Here is a 17597-nt window from a genome sequence, read left to right as displayed (position 1 = left end):
GGTTTATTTGATCGTAATTCAAAAAGAGAACAAAGAAGAGTGTAGGGGGGAAAATGCAGAAAGAGAGTCAGCAGGTTTTTTCTCATCCAGCTCTAGGACTGATAACAGCAGTGGCTGGGTACATTTTCTGTCTGCTGGCTGAATGCCTGAGCTATTTTGATTCAATACCAAGTAGAACATTTAACAACTCCACAACACACAGGGCTAATTACAAGATTATCGCCATCTCTTTCTCCTATCAGAGCATCCTTCTGCATTCCCACTGTAACATTCTGCAGTACATTTGACAGGGAATCACTTTCACATTTTGTGAAAATGGATGCAGCTATGGAAAAAATCCAAAATGACTGCACTGCTACTAAATTAACCAATGCGAACAAAGACAAGAAGCAGTGGGGAGGACTGGACAGAACTTCTATTATTGTTCCTCATCCAGGGATAGATCATTATGACCCACTATTCAGACATAAAACTCTATAAATCTCAAGCTTAGTTTCTCTAAATCAGTGGAAATTTGCCACTGACATTAATGGGAGTAAGATCAAACCGCATACAGTGAGCACATTTGTCAGGAAAAGTCGGCCATCTGAAATCTCAGTATAATTTAAGAGAATGAGCCAATTCACGATGAGAATATTTCCCAGTTAGGCTCTGCACCTCTAGTGTCAAAGAAAGCTTTGTAAATGATTTGTGTAAGCCCAAAGCTGGAATCTGAATAATTCCGTTATCATGGGGAAGTTCACAGCTGGCCAACAACAGGCCAGACTTGTCCTTTAGTTACATCTCAGCCACTCCACTATACTTGATGTAACCCAGTCACAAACTGCTTGCCAAAACGCCTTTGAAACGACTGTGGTAAAGACTTACATTTTGTTGGTAGGAATAAACAAGCAGATTTGCAATCCAACCATAGGAGAGTCAAGGTCATGGCTTTCAGTGGACATCTCCTAATCGGACTCCCTGCACAAACATAAAATCTAATGTTTGCTTATTATCCCAGCTAGCATTTTAATAGTCTGAAACCGGTTGACAGAGCAGTATGAAAATAACCTTGGTGCTCTAGGAGAAGCTGAAACTGTGAACGAATTTGCAGACTCAAAAGCTCTCATCACTTGGTGCTCATGTTCGCTAAATTATTTGCCAGCTGCTCTGATAACCCCATGTTCAGCGTGTGTTACACATCCCCCCTCTGTGCTTGACAAGAGAAGATATGCATTGGCTACAGTGACCAGCAGGCAGATTTGGTCTGTTTGCTCAAGCTGTCACAGTTGTGCTCTTAGATGCGGTGGTTCTGGGTCCAGTTCCCAACAACGCCTACGAGGACAGAAAGCAAGCTAAAGCTGATGAGCCAAAGAGGACAAGGAAAAAGCCGAGCGGGGCACCTTTGTTCTCCTTAGTCAGTTTGTCAGCCATGTCCCAGTGTTCGTAGCTCCGCAGGACGTTGTTGGTGATGTTGACGTGGCTGGCAGCCATGTGGTGGATGCGCTGAGGGATGGTGATGGTCCCCGCCAAGGAGGAGCCGGCGGTGCCTGTGCTGCTTCCCGCAGAGCTGACAGGGGACGGGCTCAAGGACATGGGCGATGGCGTTTCTGTGCTCCTGTGAGAAGTAAAGGGAGAGTGAGTCCCCCTCGTACACACCACTTCATTGCCATCTTAAATGCACTTGAAAAACAAACTCTGCACCCCAGTCAGGGGAGAACGTGCAGTAGTATCTCCTGGTTTTATGAGAAAGGAGAGCTTATAAACTGGGAATGATTGAAAACAAAAAGGGATTTAATTCTCCCTACAAATGAACCTGCTATTTGAAAAAAAAAAATCTATCATAAAAATAGACCAATCTTTCAGAGAAAGAAGTATCTCATAGCTGTAATGATTTTTCTACCTGCTGCCAGAAGCTGCAATGGCAGTTAGAAAACACTCAATGTGCAATATTGTCTTATTATCAAAGCATTTTGTGGAAACCACAATGACAGTTTGCTCCAAATACGGTCACCACAATAAGTAAAGTGCAAGTCTTAAAAGCACCCTACAGAGCAGTATTAGGAGCTGAAGGTACTGTAGGATTATGAGTATCTCTATAGGATTCTTTAAGACTGGCTATGGAGATTTGTTTCTAATTGCCTACAGTTCATCCGCACAGTTTTGTACAGAGCAGTATTTTAAGTTACCTACTTAGTGCAGCACTAATGTTCTAATATAGATTTTCCTTTAATTCTAACACCAGCAATTAGGAATCACCTGCTGGCTGCAGGCAGTGTGGAGGTCAGCACAGCAAGCTCATGTTTAGAGCTGTGCAGCACTGAACACTCACATACAGCTATTCTCTTTGAAAATTTGTTTCAGTGAACAAGATTAAGGGTTCAAAAAATCTCTTCTCTTGCCCCCATTTGGAACCACTTACCTAAACAAATGCATTCGATTTGCTGTGGAATACACTTGAAACGCAGGGCCGAGACGCTCCCAGTGCTCTCTGCATGAAGCAAAGACACCAAAACTCTCCGGATGGGGATGTTGCAACCCCTCTCTTGACAGGCGGCCACTGATGCCTCATGCTGTGCAACAGCATCACGCTCTCTCAGACTCATTACGGGCCTGATCCAAACCCCAGGCTAGAAAGGCTCTTCCTCTTGGCTTTACAAGCCACGGTCAATGGTCCTGAACGTGAAGCACGGGCACAGACCTGCTGTGCTGATACCTTGCAGGTGCTGTAGGACAGACTGCCACCACGGCACAGCCTTGGGCTGAAAGGCATTTATGGCAACAGCTTTTGCTGCAGATTTTCCAGCAGTGCCCTGCTATTACCTGTGCTCAACAACAGGCTCCTGTGATACATTCTTTTTCCGGAGCTAGAGACCACGTTAATTCAGCAGCTAGCAGCTTTTTACAGAGCTTACGTGTTATAGTTTAAGCATGTCCTACGGCACAAACGTTTTCTTTTTAAGTCTCAAAACATCCTGGTTACTTGACATGCCACAGTGTCTTTAATGCACACAGGAGCTGAACTATACTAGATTAGGTCTGGGAGCAGTTAAAGATCATAAGTATCTGAGGAGACCAGGAGTATTTTGTTAGAGCCACTTACAACAAGCTGACGCACTTCTGCCAAATAAAGTACATTGTTCATTGGATTTACCCTGTTGTGCACAGCCATTATTACTGTGGTGAGTCTATTAAATCTCTCTATTTTCTGCTTTCTGTCGCTAGAGGTGGGAAACATTTCTGTAATGAAACCAGGGAAAATTTGTTTCATTGCCAGCCTGGAACTCAGGCCAACTTTGTAGAGGTTCACAACCCTTTCAAACAAAAGTGGCCAGAAATTCCAGTAAGCCAAGCTGAGATTTCTGATGGTTTGAGATCCTGAGCAGACTACACTTCACGGCAACGGCTAAGTTTTGCTTTGTTCAAAAAAAGATTTAATACCCTGCTGTCTCCCCATTCTGAACCAGGCTGCTGATCTGTCTCCAGTGGTGCGATACCCTGATGGTGTTTGGTCTCTCCTCTGTGGTGTGTGACTTCTCTTCCCATCTGGTACAAATTTGCAGGGGAATAAGAGGAAACTGTGGAGCGAGTAGCCCTAGGGAAGGCAGGGTACATGATGCCAGGCCCGAGACAATCCTTGGGGCCACCAGGAGACACCTGAGGTATATGGCAACTCTGAGCCAGCTGGAGAGCTTTTCTTCTGAGACTCCAGACAGAGGAGACAGAAGACCTGAGTGTGGACTGTGGTCTTTGTGTGTTGGGTCACAGGTGTCATAGTAACACTGTTATAACCAGGCCTTGTGATACTGAGTTCTTCTTCCATGTCAAGTGCTTCCTTCTCTGAATAAAAGACAGAGATGTGCACTTTCAGAGATTTACTTCCTTATCTCCAAAGTTAGTGGGAAGAGACTGATCAGCTGGGTGTTACATTAGAAGTGATGCTGGCCCGAATGCTGGGTTTCTGCTGCCTACCTTGTAGCTGGACAAGAATTTTCTCCTCCAGTCAAAACCCACTGATTCTAAATCCTGGCCACCTAATCAGCTCCTTTACATAGCAAGGAAGATGTCATCACCTGCAGAGCACACACTTCGTAGGGGTCTATTATAGGACAGGAATAAAAGGATAACTTCTGCTCCATGAAATTTGTAGGTATACGCCACTTCTTAAGGAGCAAAAGAGGTGCAATGCTCCAGTGGTCTATTTCAGCACTAAAACTTTATGTAAACCCTACTGTATTTTTATTACAATACAAGGTTCCATCTAAATGCCTTGAAAAACTGGCATGTATTGAATAGTTTAATTTAGTAGTTGCTTTTCCAATGTTAAAATATCTTTTCAGTTTTTATTTAAAGTGATTTTGTATTTCATCACTTTAGTTTGTGTTATAATCTATACTTAAATATCTATATACACAAACATATTTAAAATAATTTTGTGTATATGGTGTGTGTACATATATATATACACCCCCCCCCCCAATATTTTGAATTATCTAAGACAATATGTGCCTTAAAGCAAAATGTTGGAGTTTTTGATTTTGCACTGATTCAGAGCAAAGTCTGTTTGAAAACTTCAATTCTTTGTGTGCTAAACTTCTATCTCATCTACAGTTTTATTACTTTGTTTCCTTGGAGTGTCTAATAGTAATTTCTTCTTATGAACCACCAGAAAGAGACTATTAACAATAATAATTTTCACCTAGAATTCAGCCTACTCAAATAAAGAAGGAAAGAAAGGTAAAGTCCTTCTCTGTTTTACCTCTATCGGTATGCGTGGCCCGGAGAAAGGAGCAGGAGAAATGTGTGTCAGGTGGCAACAGACATTGCAAGATAAAGGCAAGGTTGCAGCAGCAATGCACCTTCATTGAACAGCAGATCATAATTGCATTAGCCTGACTTCATATCTGAGGCGAGGGTGTTTTAATGTTAGTATAAAGCCACTGATAATCGGTTGACTAAGTGCCTTCACATTTTCACCACTATTACGCCTTCAGTTTTATTAAACAGCACTTACCATATATCAATGAAATATTCATTGGTCTTTCATTACTGAGCGAATCATTGAAAAATCATTGCAATGAAGGTTAACTTTACTTTGGCTTCCTGAAATGACATGGTACTTGCTAGGTAATTAACAGATATTTTTACGGCCTTCATTTGGCTTGAGAAGCAAACTGTCAAAGAATTCAGCACAGACCCACCACGGCTGATTTTAGACTTAAGGGTGCTTTGCACCAAGACGAAGGTGTGTTTCGGCTCTTCCTTGCCACCCACACTGGATGGCTCACATGGGTACCTGATTTAGCCCAGTGGGAGCCCCTCACACCCACAAGCCCAGGGCAGCTGTAAGAACAATTCTGTAGCCCAGAACAACATTTTCTGCCTGCTACATATTTGAAACATACCTGTAGCTCCCAAACCACTGAGTCACGGCCTGTCCTTTGCCTTTAGAGGCACCAAAACATCTCCCCCCCTCTTGGAACCACTTGTTCCCAGACAGAAGTACTCAGCAGAAAATACTCACTTTCCATTGCCGCCCCAAGGTGAGGGGGCCTGTGAGGCTTTTGAAGAGTTCTGTAAGTACAAAACCAAATATAAATAAAGGTAATGCAAGTACATGAATACTGATGACACAAAGCTCACCAATCCCTGTTTTTGTCGCAAGGGCTACAGTGCATGTAGCAGAACAGCTCCGCACACCAGTCCCATAATTAAATGGTTGGTGGATGATTGGTAGGTTCCAACCAGTAGCTTGAAAGTCGCTTGATGGAAGAGGGAATACAGTAAAGTTCCAGTAAAAGCAGATGTAGTTCACAAATAAGTGGTTTAATTAACACTGAAACTTATTCTACCATGTAAGTTCTTCAGAGTGCAAATGACTTCTTATCTTTAGGGGGACCTGCAATCTTTTAATAAGAAACAAAAAGAATTTGGGTTGATGCCTTAATGAAATTAATCCCTCCCAAGTTGCTAGGGAAGGTGGCTTGGGATTCAGATAGTAGTTGAAATAAAACTTCTAGTAAGAATCTGCTTGAATGCACTTGTTTTTATGTATTTTATTTGCACAAATTGACTTTCCTTACCTGCTTACTCATTCTGCCTTTCACGTCTGTGTAGCACCTTGTACAACCCTGTACAAAAAGATTGCCCAGCAACAATAAAGCCCAGATTTTTCCAGTCGTGCTCAGACTGGGTGGTATCTTACTTAGTTCCCATAAAAAGTGGTAGCATCAGCGCTGAAGCTGTCTATGCGTGCTTTCTGAAAACAATCACTCTGAGCTCCCTTGCAAAGAAGTCAGGAGGCACAGTGAAAATTCAATCAAATTTTACAAGTTCTCTGCAAAGTATTACCATCATTATTACAAGATTCATCTGGTTACTGTAATTGCTATTTTGCATGTGAGGCACAGAGATTCAGTGGGGCACAGAGCAGCCCAGGGCACGGCCCAAGGTCACGCAGCTGACTCTGGAAGCAAAATCCTACCCTTGACTTCTAAAACACAGCTAAACTCGCCGAACAGTATTGACCAAAGCAGAAAACACTGCCCAAACCACGACCCTGGCCTTGCCTGTATGTTTCTATACAGCATGTCACTGTGTTTCATTAAAGATGCGAGCATGAAACCGAGTCTTGTGCAGTACAGAGTACATTAGTGTATATTTTTGCCACCCACTCATATTTAAGGAGGAGGGAGATCCTAAACTCCCCTGGAAAGTCTTCAGGGATGAAGAAGCAGCTTTGATGGTAGTTTCTGCTGTCTGGGGATTGTTCCCGACAGTATCTGGAGACAAAGACTAGATCTGTCAAGATTAATGCTACATCTCGATTGGAAGTAGTTATTTGACAGTGAAAATATTTGAAATATTTTTTCCGATGACTATTGACAACACATTTTCAAAAACATCAAAATCTTCCTCAAACTTTCAGAATGCATCAAGAGATGCCACTTCCACTAATCTTAAAAAGTTTGATTTCAATTTTAAAAAGTTATCATTTTAGTTATATTTTACTCCAACTTGTCTCCAAATTTCAAAACTACTTCTATGATTAAATGGTTATTTTCTGTTTTGAAATGTCAAAAATACCAATTTGAAACTTTTAATTGGAAATTAATCAGAACCAGTTCTGTCCACAAATGGTTTCAATTTGGACAAAGTGGCATTTGTGAGGAAAAATATGAAAAACAATTCTGCCAAAAAATTCCTCTCCAGCTCTGCTGTAAACAGCGGGCTGCTTTTCACAGTTAAAATTGTGCAAAATTTTGAATAACCACTCTATTCAAATAGTTAATCTATTTCATTTGTATTACAGATTCTCGCTAGTGAACATAGGGAACATTGTGCAGCAATACAAAACTAATACGTAGTTAATAGCGCCCATTCTTTTTTCTCCCCCTATGCCTTTACTACGAAAAGATCCTGAACATATAATCTGTATACACTCAAACGCTACTTCTAGCAAATGAGTAACGATGCCCATAGCATACACACAGAAACATTAGCTGAAATATTCAGCTTCAACTGGATGCCTAAAACCAGCATTCCTGATTTGTCTGTTTTATTATGTTTTATATTTTTTTCTTTTATTTTCATTTACATTAAAAGACATTTTCTCTGTGTGGCTGCAGTAAAATGGTCTTATGCTGGGAGCAGTAATATGTTCTTCACTGTACCTATTTGCACAGCTAGAGAAAGTAAAGTGGCTTTAAGGGAAGAGAGAATCCCCCCCGTCCCCTTCTTTTTTTTTTTTCCTAAAAGAAATCATTACTTTCTGCAGAAAAAGTTTATCAAATGATTTGTCTAATAGCCTTTTTTTAAGAGACGTTCTACATTCATCCTGGATAAAATTTGAAGCAGATGGAATACATTTAATGAAAATGCTGAGGCTATCAACGTGTCTAGTTCAAATTTAATTTGCTGTCCAAATCCCTGACTGAAAACTCCGTGAATACAACAGAGATACTCCTAATGACTTCAAGAAAGCCTCAATTTAAGCAGAAGATCAGGAGTAACAGTAGTGAAGTTACAGACAGACAGACAGACAGAGACACACGCACGACACCAGGGAAGTCAGGACCAAGTGGTGGTTGCTAGCATAGCAGTAATGGAGTTTTACAGCAGGAGGACCATTTTATCACCATTTACATGAAAATATTAAAACAGCAGTGTTAAAAGTTTTACTGGTTTGCAGTAATAATATGTCAAAGCCTGGAACATATTCTCAGAGGCTGAAAAAAACAACAAAAAAAAGACTGATGGGCTGACAAACCCGTATAATTACATAATTATAGAATAATATGTAGTAATAAAGTACAAGAATTAATATATGCTTCAAACAGCATTAACGAGTAAAATATAAATATCAAAACCTTGGCAGAGCTTAAGAAAAATTCTGTTTCTCTCTTAATTTAGGAATGGTGAGGGCCTGTCATTCTTACCCTGGGTAATCAGCATTTGACAAGGTAAAGGAAAACATCACCGAATCATGACAATCAGCTGATCTCCACTTGATTCAAAGTAAAGACAAACTTTGAAGATGTAGATAAGGCAATTTGAAGTTCCACAGAAATAAACGGAGAAATCTCTGAGACTGCAATAAGTTTCAGCAAATCTCACTGAACTTAAAATCTAAATTTAACTAAAGCCTAAATAATTGCTTCATTATGGTTCATTGGTGGTCAGTTCATAACCACTTGCACACTGAAATCTCGAAAGAATCAGTTTCCTTTACAGAAACTTGCATAAACATTACATGGCGTTGAGAATAATGTTATTTTAGTAGAATTACTGAGTATGGTCCTTTGAATCCAGTGACTAATCCAAAAATCCCCCAAATCACTTCTGTCTCCACTCCCTGGCAGCCATCCTGCCTGCATTTCCCAGGGGAGACGTTAAATGTGGGACTTTTAAGTCATGCAGTTATACTTGTGAGAGCTCTCAGTGCTGGTATGAGTTTCATTTCATGTCAATAAATTGAACAGAATAAAGATTACCTTAAAATATTCCATCAGAGATCTGGAGTACTTCATAGCATGGTCCTTCTTTAGTTTAAACATTCTCAAGTAGAGAAGTGATAAGCATCGGTAGCTATGGTAATTAGGAAAGGCTTATGTTAATTCCATTGCTTAATGAAACCTATAAACTGTGAAAAAAAATAATGCTGACCTATATTTTGCAATTTCTGTTCTAAGGTTAGATTTTGAAACATAAGCAAATGGAGAAAGAAAAAAAAGGGGTCAAAAGCATTAAAATCCCATCTTGATAAGAGTATAAATTAGAAGAATAAATGTTTAGTCAGCTGCTGAAGAAATCCATTAGTTATCCTTTAATAGTTTAATGGAAAACAAGAATAATGATCTTCTGTAAGCTGCTTAAGTAATTCAGTACTTTTAAAGTCCTCCTTAAGATTTTAGCTGCTTCTCTCATTGTCGCAATGGGACTTACCATAAAACTGCTAATTTCTTGTCCCCTTCTGTGGCGGAAGAGCCTGTGAAATTCTTGAGTCTCATTGCATACCTTGTCAGAAAGGTGAGGAGAGAAGAAATTGAGAGTTAAGATGTTTCCAGGAATACTAGTGACACTCTGAAAAATAACAGCCACACATAGATATTCTTCTCTGACTGCAATAGTTAATGGTCACATTGTTCTGTAACGATGAGATCAATGCAAAATTCAACAGAAAGCACCACTTAAAATCCGGAGGGCTAAGGTAAATCACCAACCCATTTTCTGGGCCAACGAGGTGAACTGTTCTTGGGCATATTAATGATACTATATCCAGCCATCTAGGCTGAGTCCTGCAAACATTTGTGATGAGTGCTGGACAGAAGCACAAGATCTTGGCCCTACATAATGAAAAGCAGAGTAATATATAATAAGGTATTACGTATAATACTTTGGGCTTGAATAATACCTTCAAAATCCTTCTCATAAATGCTTCTTCAAAGCTTTTAATATATTTTATATAGAAAACAGTTTTAAATACAGGAAAGGTCATGTTCACAGCTTTTTAAATTCTTGGGTCCATTAATTTATGAGTCTTGTGTACTTGGTCTTCCCTCTCTATTTAATTGCTGCTGTCCAGCATTTGGATGATCAAAGACTGAGTATTCCTACCTCCTCTCTCTTTTTTTTATTTTAACTGAGCACACTCCATTCCATGCATTTAGTCTCTTGAAAATCAATTCATCGCATAAAATCATTGTTCTGAGCCCTAATGCAATTTCACAGGTACTTGTGTTAGAATAAGTAATAGGGTTCAGCGTTGCGTAAGAAAGTTTTAAGGTATCCAGGCAGTCTTGATGAGTTCTCATTTACAAGGAGGTAATGGAGTGCAGGCAGGCAGTGCTGCTCTCACTCTGCCTTCCTCCCACCACCCCCATCATCAGCCCCCAGCCTGCAGCTGTAGTACACCACCTGAGGTGCTTCCTCCATGTCCTATCTCACCTGCTCTTTGGTATTGTTGTTTCAGTCATACTGAATGAATCTGATTAAACACAAAGATATGTCTCTCTGGGATTTTCAGTGTTACGCTAGGGATTTTACCATTACCATTAACTTAAAACACCTTTGACAGTCAGATCTGATATTCCCAACCTCTTTGATGCTCCACTTGCTTTCACAAATAGGTGTCTGATGCAGATAGGGCAGACACGGCTAATGCAAAAGGGGAAAATGGTGCCTCTGATGAAGAGAGGAGTAAAAGCGAGAAAAATCTCCTTCTGTTTCTTATCTCACAGTGAAAATCTACGTTAACATTAGAAGCCACATTGACAAAGTATGTGTGCACAGCCGCATACTTTGTTTGTACATTCAGTACCCACTGTAGCCCACAAGAATTGTGTATTTGCCCATGGAGTTTATTGAACCTGTACCAGCCTGCTGCTCACCTGGACAATCACCTTTTTTCCATGTCTGACCACTGACAGCAATTAAATCAGCAAATCAGTCTCTCACTGGGTGCCTACAAGATGCTGCATACAAGAGTTGGTAAGTTAAGCTCCACCTTTGATTGTAGGTGGTGGAATTAATCTCACCTGACTTCAGCTGTTTAGAAATTGGAGAGGTACTATAACAAAGTCCTCCAGATTCTTACATAGCCAAAAGCAGTTCAAAAAGCAATCCAAAAGCAGTTCAGTTGCTGCTTCCATGCCAAGGTCTATCTATCATGTAGCCTGCAGCAGGACTGTGCTGATACAGGAGCTGCCAGGAAAAGCAAGGCAGCCCGGCTGCATGTGCTGATGAGTGCCAGTTGCTCCAAGACGCAGCCGTACACTCAGCTGACTCCATCCTGCACCGCAGGGTGGAGGGGAGCTGCAGGTATCACCCATTTGTGAGCTACTCCTAGAGCTGCCATTCTGAGTTACGTGGTGCACATGTTGTGGCTCTTGAGTGAACAAAGATTTTTGGTCCATCCACTTCTGAACAGACAGACTGCTGGACTGAGTAACAACATTTTCAACTGTGCCGTGTGGTCTTCTTGAAAAATAAAAATAAATGCAGGCTCCTGTGAAGAAGCACTCACTTCTTTAAAGACTATTTCTTTAAGTACCATCGATCCTGCCATACAACTGTAGTTGTGTAGTTCAGGACACAAAGTACTGAACTGTCCGCTGTCAGAGCGCAAGAAGAGTTTCAGCACAGTGGAGCAGAGGGAGGCGGCTTCTTTTCTTAAGTCCTCTGCTCTCAAGGGTTTGACTTGGATCGTAAGTATTGAATGAACATAATTTTTTTTTTTTTTGAGTAATCTCTTTAGATTGTCTTCTTTTCTTTATGAAGTGTAGAATGTAAAAACATGTTTTTAAATATTTAACAGGCACATTATTTACCTGAGAGTAAGAGCTGCCTAAGATTTGATACATTTTATTATATAAATACCTACTTATTCAAAATGTAAAACATGCATTATTTTTGGCAGTCCCTAATAGCTAACCTGGCATGTTAGAATCCTGCGTGTTAAAAAAAACCCTTTGTCATATTAAAAACCAAATGCTTAGGGCCTGATTTGCCTCCTTTTCTTTCTCTTGTGTAAACTGCCAGTAATTACACTGACATTAATGGTAATATTCCCAGCATACACTGGGGAAAGCAAAGGTGCATCACAGTGAAGAGGAAAAATCATGTTGTTCTACTCACAGGTAAATTTAATCCTGCTTGATTTCACTTTGATAATTTGTGCAAGTAAAGCAAACAAGCCCTTAGTTACTCAGAAGACCATTATTTCTACGGAACCAACACTATAAAACAGCTATAGGGAACAGCAGCAGATTTTAAAATAATAATTCAGACATTTTATTAGTAAGTAAAGGCTCTCTCATCCATATTCTAGCCTATGAGTCTACAAAGCTGTATTAAAACTAATTCAGCTGGTTCACATTCCTTTAACATTAAAAAAATACACTTTTTTAATACAATACATGCAGAAAGCTTCCTCTCTGGCTATGATCTTATGTGCCAAGCTTCAGCTTTTTTTTTTTTTAACAGCCAAGTTATAAACCTCTAAAAACAGGGTTTCTAATAGAAATCCTGATAGACTCACTTTAATGTTTTGAATTATAAAACTACACCTTTTAAAAGACAAGTGTCATTGCCAAACAGTGAAATTACTATACTTTACTTCCACCCACTACATTTCAATTTTAATTTTATGAATATTGCAAATTATAACACTCACATTATAACCTCTAAAGGGGATAATTTATAAAAGCAGTGTCCATCAATTATAAATTTTCCATGACATTAATAAAATGGCAAGAACTAATTATGATGACTTCTGAGATGAAGATGCCTTGGACAAATCATTAATACGTCGAAATGGTATTTTTTAAAACATAGCAGGTTCTAATTATGACTGAAATGAGATTATGAAAATGATCACAGAAAGGACATTAACCTGATGAGTTCCACAGTCTCTGAGTACATGGTGTATGGAGATTTAGCTTCTAATGGATCTCGCTCCATAGCATTCCCGCACTCGATGAAGGAGAGGGCAGCATCAGCATAATTCACCGCTTTGCCGAACTTCTCCAGCTGAAATGGAAATGACACTGTCAAGAAAATCCTTCAGCTTTAATTTTTAGGTAGACAGATCATAATACAAAGCAACACTAGCATTAGGATGAAGGCAAAGTGACACTGGTAGTTAAGAATGAATTCATACAGTAATTAAGGCAGGGTCTATGTTTTTACCAAATCTTTTCAGGTAGTATATGGCCAGATGCTCCGCAGAGGAAAGTCAGTGTATGTCCATCGACATGCATGGATTTACACAGGCAATGAGGGACACTTAAGCATGTTTGAACAAATCCATATTGCTCCTTGATATATGAACTAAGTTTGAACGTCACTATGCACGGGTTAAGTAACAACTCCATGCCATTTGTCAGACGTCACATTCTGTGTTAACTGTTAACCAAAAAAAACTCATCACTTATGTGATGACTGAAAGAGCAGAAAAAAAAAAAAAGGAGAAAATATAGCACTGCTAAATATTTTATTTTACTAGGATTTTATTGCAAAAGGTTTTAGCCCTCATAATGGTTGTGATTAAACTGACTTAGATGTACTGATTTCTTTTTTTATGTGTAATGAATATTATATATGACATTTTTATAGTAAGTATTTTATAATGGTATTTAACATTTTCAATTTTTGATAGCTGGATGTAAGAATTCTACTAATGTGGCATTTGATATAAGAGGTCCAATATACTTTAAATAATTTAAAAATTTCTTTGTATGTCTCTATCAAAATATTTTTGATGCATCTGCATATGTTTTCCATTCACAAAATGGAAGCCTATTCTAGCAACATATTAAGCAGAACATTTAGTATTGGTCCAAGGTAACATTATATTTGCCTTTATGGCTACTTCTAAGCAATCCTTACAACTAGTTCCCTCTGCATACCTTTAATTTTGAGTTCTGCTCTTCTGCACTGATTATGTACAAAGCCTTTGTATAATTGATAGGTATTACTTGAATAATCACAAAAGGGGAAATATTTCTAAACGTTTTCTCTCTATTCCAATGGCCATTTCTCAGCATATTCTTCAAATTCCTTGCTTCAAAGTCTTCCGAAGACGACTTTTTGTGGTATGAAAAAAAGGAATCTGGCCACAAGCAGATTTAGTACAGACACACAGTTTGAGCCAGAAATGGGATCTGATCCTGCCCTTTGCTCCATGCTGACTCTAGTGGAGTAGGTGGAATTACTCCAGCTCATCCCAGCTCCGCAGAGAACAAAGCAAGGTCTCCAAGATCTCTTCCACATGGTACAGTCAGTTGCTACTGCAGCAGCCCATCCAAATTAGCTGATTCCTGCCGTCCCAGACAAGGATAGGTTTTCATGGGGTCGCTCTCCTAAGATGCAAAATGCCCTGCCCTTCACCAGAAATCTATTTTCCGTATAAGCTCAGGAATAACATTGCCACAAATCTCATTAACATTTGCTGACACATTTTGAGGTCACACACACTATCTTTCTAGCCACTGCAACACATCTTTCAATGCTGCGTGTGCTTTGTCATGTCAGCACCAAGTAACCAGGAGCAATTGTTTCCATAGGACAAGTAACGCTACAGGACTGCACAGCAAATGTGTTACATGGAGATAATTTGTGCGCAGCTGTATTGGGTGCGAAAAAAAGTTGAGACCTAAATAGTGGAAAGAAAAAGCAGATACTTTGTTCATGGGTATTTACGTCTGCCGACAAGTTGCATTGTAGCGGATGGCCTCACGTTCCCGTAAGAGCGCTCGGGGTGTCAAACGGCATGCGACAGGCAAGGCCTGCCTGCGGGCAGCAGCATTATGTGCCGTGCCTGCTCCTCTTAGTTCTGCTTGAGAAACACCCCTGATTCCGCAAGGCATAGTCAAAGGTAAGAGGACGTGAGACAGGTCAACGCTTTCTGAGCGAATCAGGCTGTGGAGGGAAGCGGATTGACATAGCATGTTGAGATCATCAGAGGCCTGAGCCTGTAAATATTTGCTAGCATGGAGCAGGCATCCCTGTGCCAGAACCATGTGTATTTTCTTTAAAGGTCAATCAGCTGCGGGAGGTGCTGTCAGTCTGCTTCTGCCAGCCTTCCCCACGTGCGGGTGTCAGGGCTCTGGCTGAACATGCTCTGCTGCGTCGGGCTGCAGGAATCAGTGCAGGCCACCTCCTGTAAATGGGCAGATCGGGAGGGACGACTGCTGACCCACTGATAGCCAAAAACCTGAGCCCACCTCCCACAGAAAACACACTTGGTAACACTGTGCCCCAAGTCAAAAGGGAGCCTGGAGAGCTGAAGCAGGCAGCTTGACATGTCAACTCTCCTTCAGCTCACCGACAGCAGAGGGAAAGCCATTTCTTTTATTTATTTGGGTTTTTTTTGTCTTTTTAAAACGTCGCATGTGATTGTTTTGGGGTTTGGGTTTTTTTTGGACACTTATTTCCAAGCACAAAATCTCTGACGTGGAATGATATAATATGCGTGCAAAAACCCCACAAATAATAAAGCGAGAGGTGAATAATCACCCAGTTCTTTTTCAGTTGTGATTTTGAGGAGCAAAGTGAATGGCCACACTCCATTTTAGACATCTTAGCTGAAATAAATAGAGGAGTCAAGTTCCACTAAGCCTGCCTAAATGAGCTGCTGTTCTGTACTCTACGTAGCGTACAGGAGCGAAGTCCCCAGTTGCAAAGCAAATGGCTATTAAAGGCACTTCAGTGCCAGCAATAGCTTGGACTGAACAAACTATGACAGAGTATAATCTGTCAGATTAGGTAGTTTTATCAAAATCAAAACACTTCGCAAAATTAGGTCAATCTTACTGGAATTTCATGTGGGGCAAAATGAGAGAAAAAGCTTTCCCAGCATTGAACTACCTCATTGCAAGATTTTTTGGGAAGAAGCGTGTTGAGTCTTTATTTACCAGCCTAAAAGCATGCAATAAAAATGAATGTATTATTAAAAAAATCAATTGTTGCAAATTTTAAACAATTGGATTGGAAATATCAAACAGTTTTACCACATGATAATGGGGTGGAGGGTGATTTGCCTTTCTTAACTTTCTGTTATGGAATATTTCAACACTTGTTTTCGGCTCAAAGTGAATAGAAAAACAAATTTCAAATACACATGATCTTTCATGAAACTGTCTTACATCCTTCATAAACAGCATGGACTGCTGCTCCTCCTTGGAAGAGACACCAGCTGTTGTAAGGAGCTTCTTTTTTTGGGAACGAATTGTTAAAGGCTAGGAATGGTGCTCAGGGTTTGACTTGCTGTGGACAGTGTGTTTATGGAGTACAATCTGAAGCATATTTTAGTCAATAGCAGGGTTCCTCTTGGTTTCTCAGCTTTAGATGACATTCAGAACGTACATTTTTGTAACACACAGCTCCATAGTGGAAAGAGACAAAAAAACCCCTGTGATAACCTACCAATGCATCTGCTTTATGCTTGAGCTTCTTAGCCTCTTGCATGTAATAATCCGCATTGTGAAGCCTAAAGAGACAAAATCAATTATTTCAAGTCTTTGTTTTCATACAGTTGGACAAACATTGTTTGGGAAAATTGCTGACTGCTTCCAAGAACAATTTCAACATATACGCCCACTTATCTCTTTAAATCTTAACCCGATATTAATCTGAAGCTGCTGTACGCAAAGATATGATAGGTGACCAGAATGTAAAATAAGTAGCTGTAGAAACTGGCCACCCGAAGGACCCACTAATGTGTGCTGAACGGGGGAAAAGGAAAAATATTTTAAACTAATTAAGTATAAGAAGTTTCCATTAGAGGAGCTAAAATAAAAAAATGAAGAAGAATTACTGTGAACCAACATTCATGATCTGAAAACATTTATCAACAGAGTCTTCATTAATCAGTGACAACAGTTCATTTGTAAAGATTAAAACTGTGTGTGCCTTTGTGCAGCACTATCCACACAGGTGCCCAATGCTAGCATTATAATCAAAGATACTCTCTTTCACTGGGAGCTCCGCTTCCATGAAAATCCCGACTACGTAACATGCAGCTAGCACAGAGATCCAATAATACTTACACATCATCAAATGTTATTTTGGGTCTTCTGGGCTCAGAATTCCCATTGGAAAGCGTTGGCATTGCAGACCAGACGTCTGTTTCTAGATGGCTGGTGTCAAGAAGAGTGTTGGCTGTTGGTGTATTGTGAGATTCTTCCTCCTAGAAAAAAAGGACTGTTATTAACTCTTTATAGTTCAAGCAAACACCTTCCAACGATGGAAGTGCTCACATCCACCCCCCGCCCCTGCAAAAGCCCCAAACAAACCAAAGGCTAAGGCACAAAATAGCACTCATATATACCCAACTACATTCAGGTTACCTCATAAAAACCACCCTTCCGTCCTTTATAATATAAGCCTATATGATTAATTAGGCAATATGACTCTACCTCTGGCCCCTCACGTGAACTCATTAACTTATAGTCTTAGGTGAAGTCAGCCTGGATACCACAGTGTTACTGACTAGCGACGCTGGTTAAAGCAAGGGTGAGGAAATCTAATGCAGAAGGGCTGGAGGTAAACTCAACTTCATTCAACGTGGATCACACTAATGCAACCTTTTTTTTCTATATTATTATTAGCTAACTGTA

General features: G+C 40.0%; 1 protein-coding gene across 1 annotated transcript in view; it reads right to left on the bottom strand.

Moving 5' to 3' along the window:
• AFF2 (ALF transcription elongation factor 2) overlaps positions 1-17597 on the bottom strand; it is a 336845-nt gene that overhangs the window by 4405 nt on the left and 314843 nt on the right. The window contains exons 14-21 of the mRNA XM_059824576.1: positions 17028-17167; positions 16405-16468; positions 12872-13008; positions 9424-9495; positions 8973-9066; positions 6063-6110; positions 5504-5553; positions 1383-1597 (exon numbers count right to left, since the gene is read on the bottom strand). Coding sequence (XP_059680559.1) covers positions 1383-1597; positions 5504-5553; positions 6063-6110; positions 8973-9066; positions 9424-9495; positions 12872-13008; positions 16405-16468; positions 17028-17167 — 820 coding nt within the window. The remainder of the gene's footprint in view (positions 1-1382; positions 1598-5503; positions 5554-6062; positions 6111-8972; positions 9067-9423; positions 9496-12871; positions 13009-16404; positions 16469-17027; positions 17168-17597) is intronic.

The sequence above is a fragment of the Gavia stellata genome, chromosome 14 (genome assembly GCF_030936135.1).
Source record: "Gavia stellata isolate bGavSte3 chromosome 14, bGavSte3.hap2, whole genome shotgun sequence".
Taxonomy (NCBI): domain Eukaryota; kingdom Metazoa; phylum Chordata; class Aves; order Gaviiformes; family Gaviidae; genus Gavia; species Gavia stellata.
The sequence above is the reverse complement of the archived record's forward strand: the minus strand, read 5'-3'. Positions and strand labels throughout refer to the sequence as shown.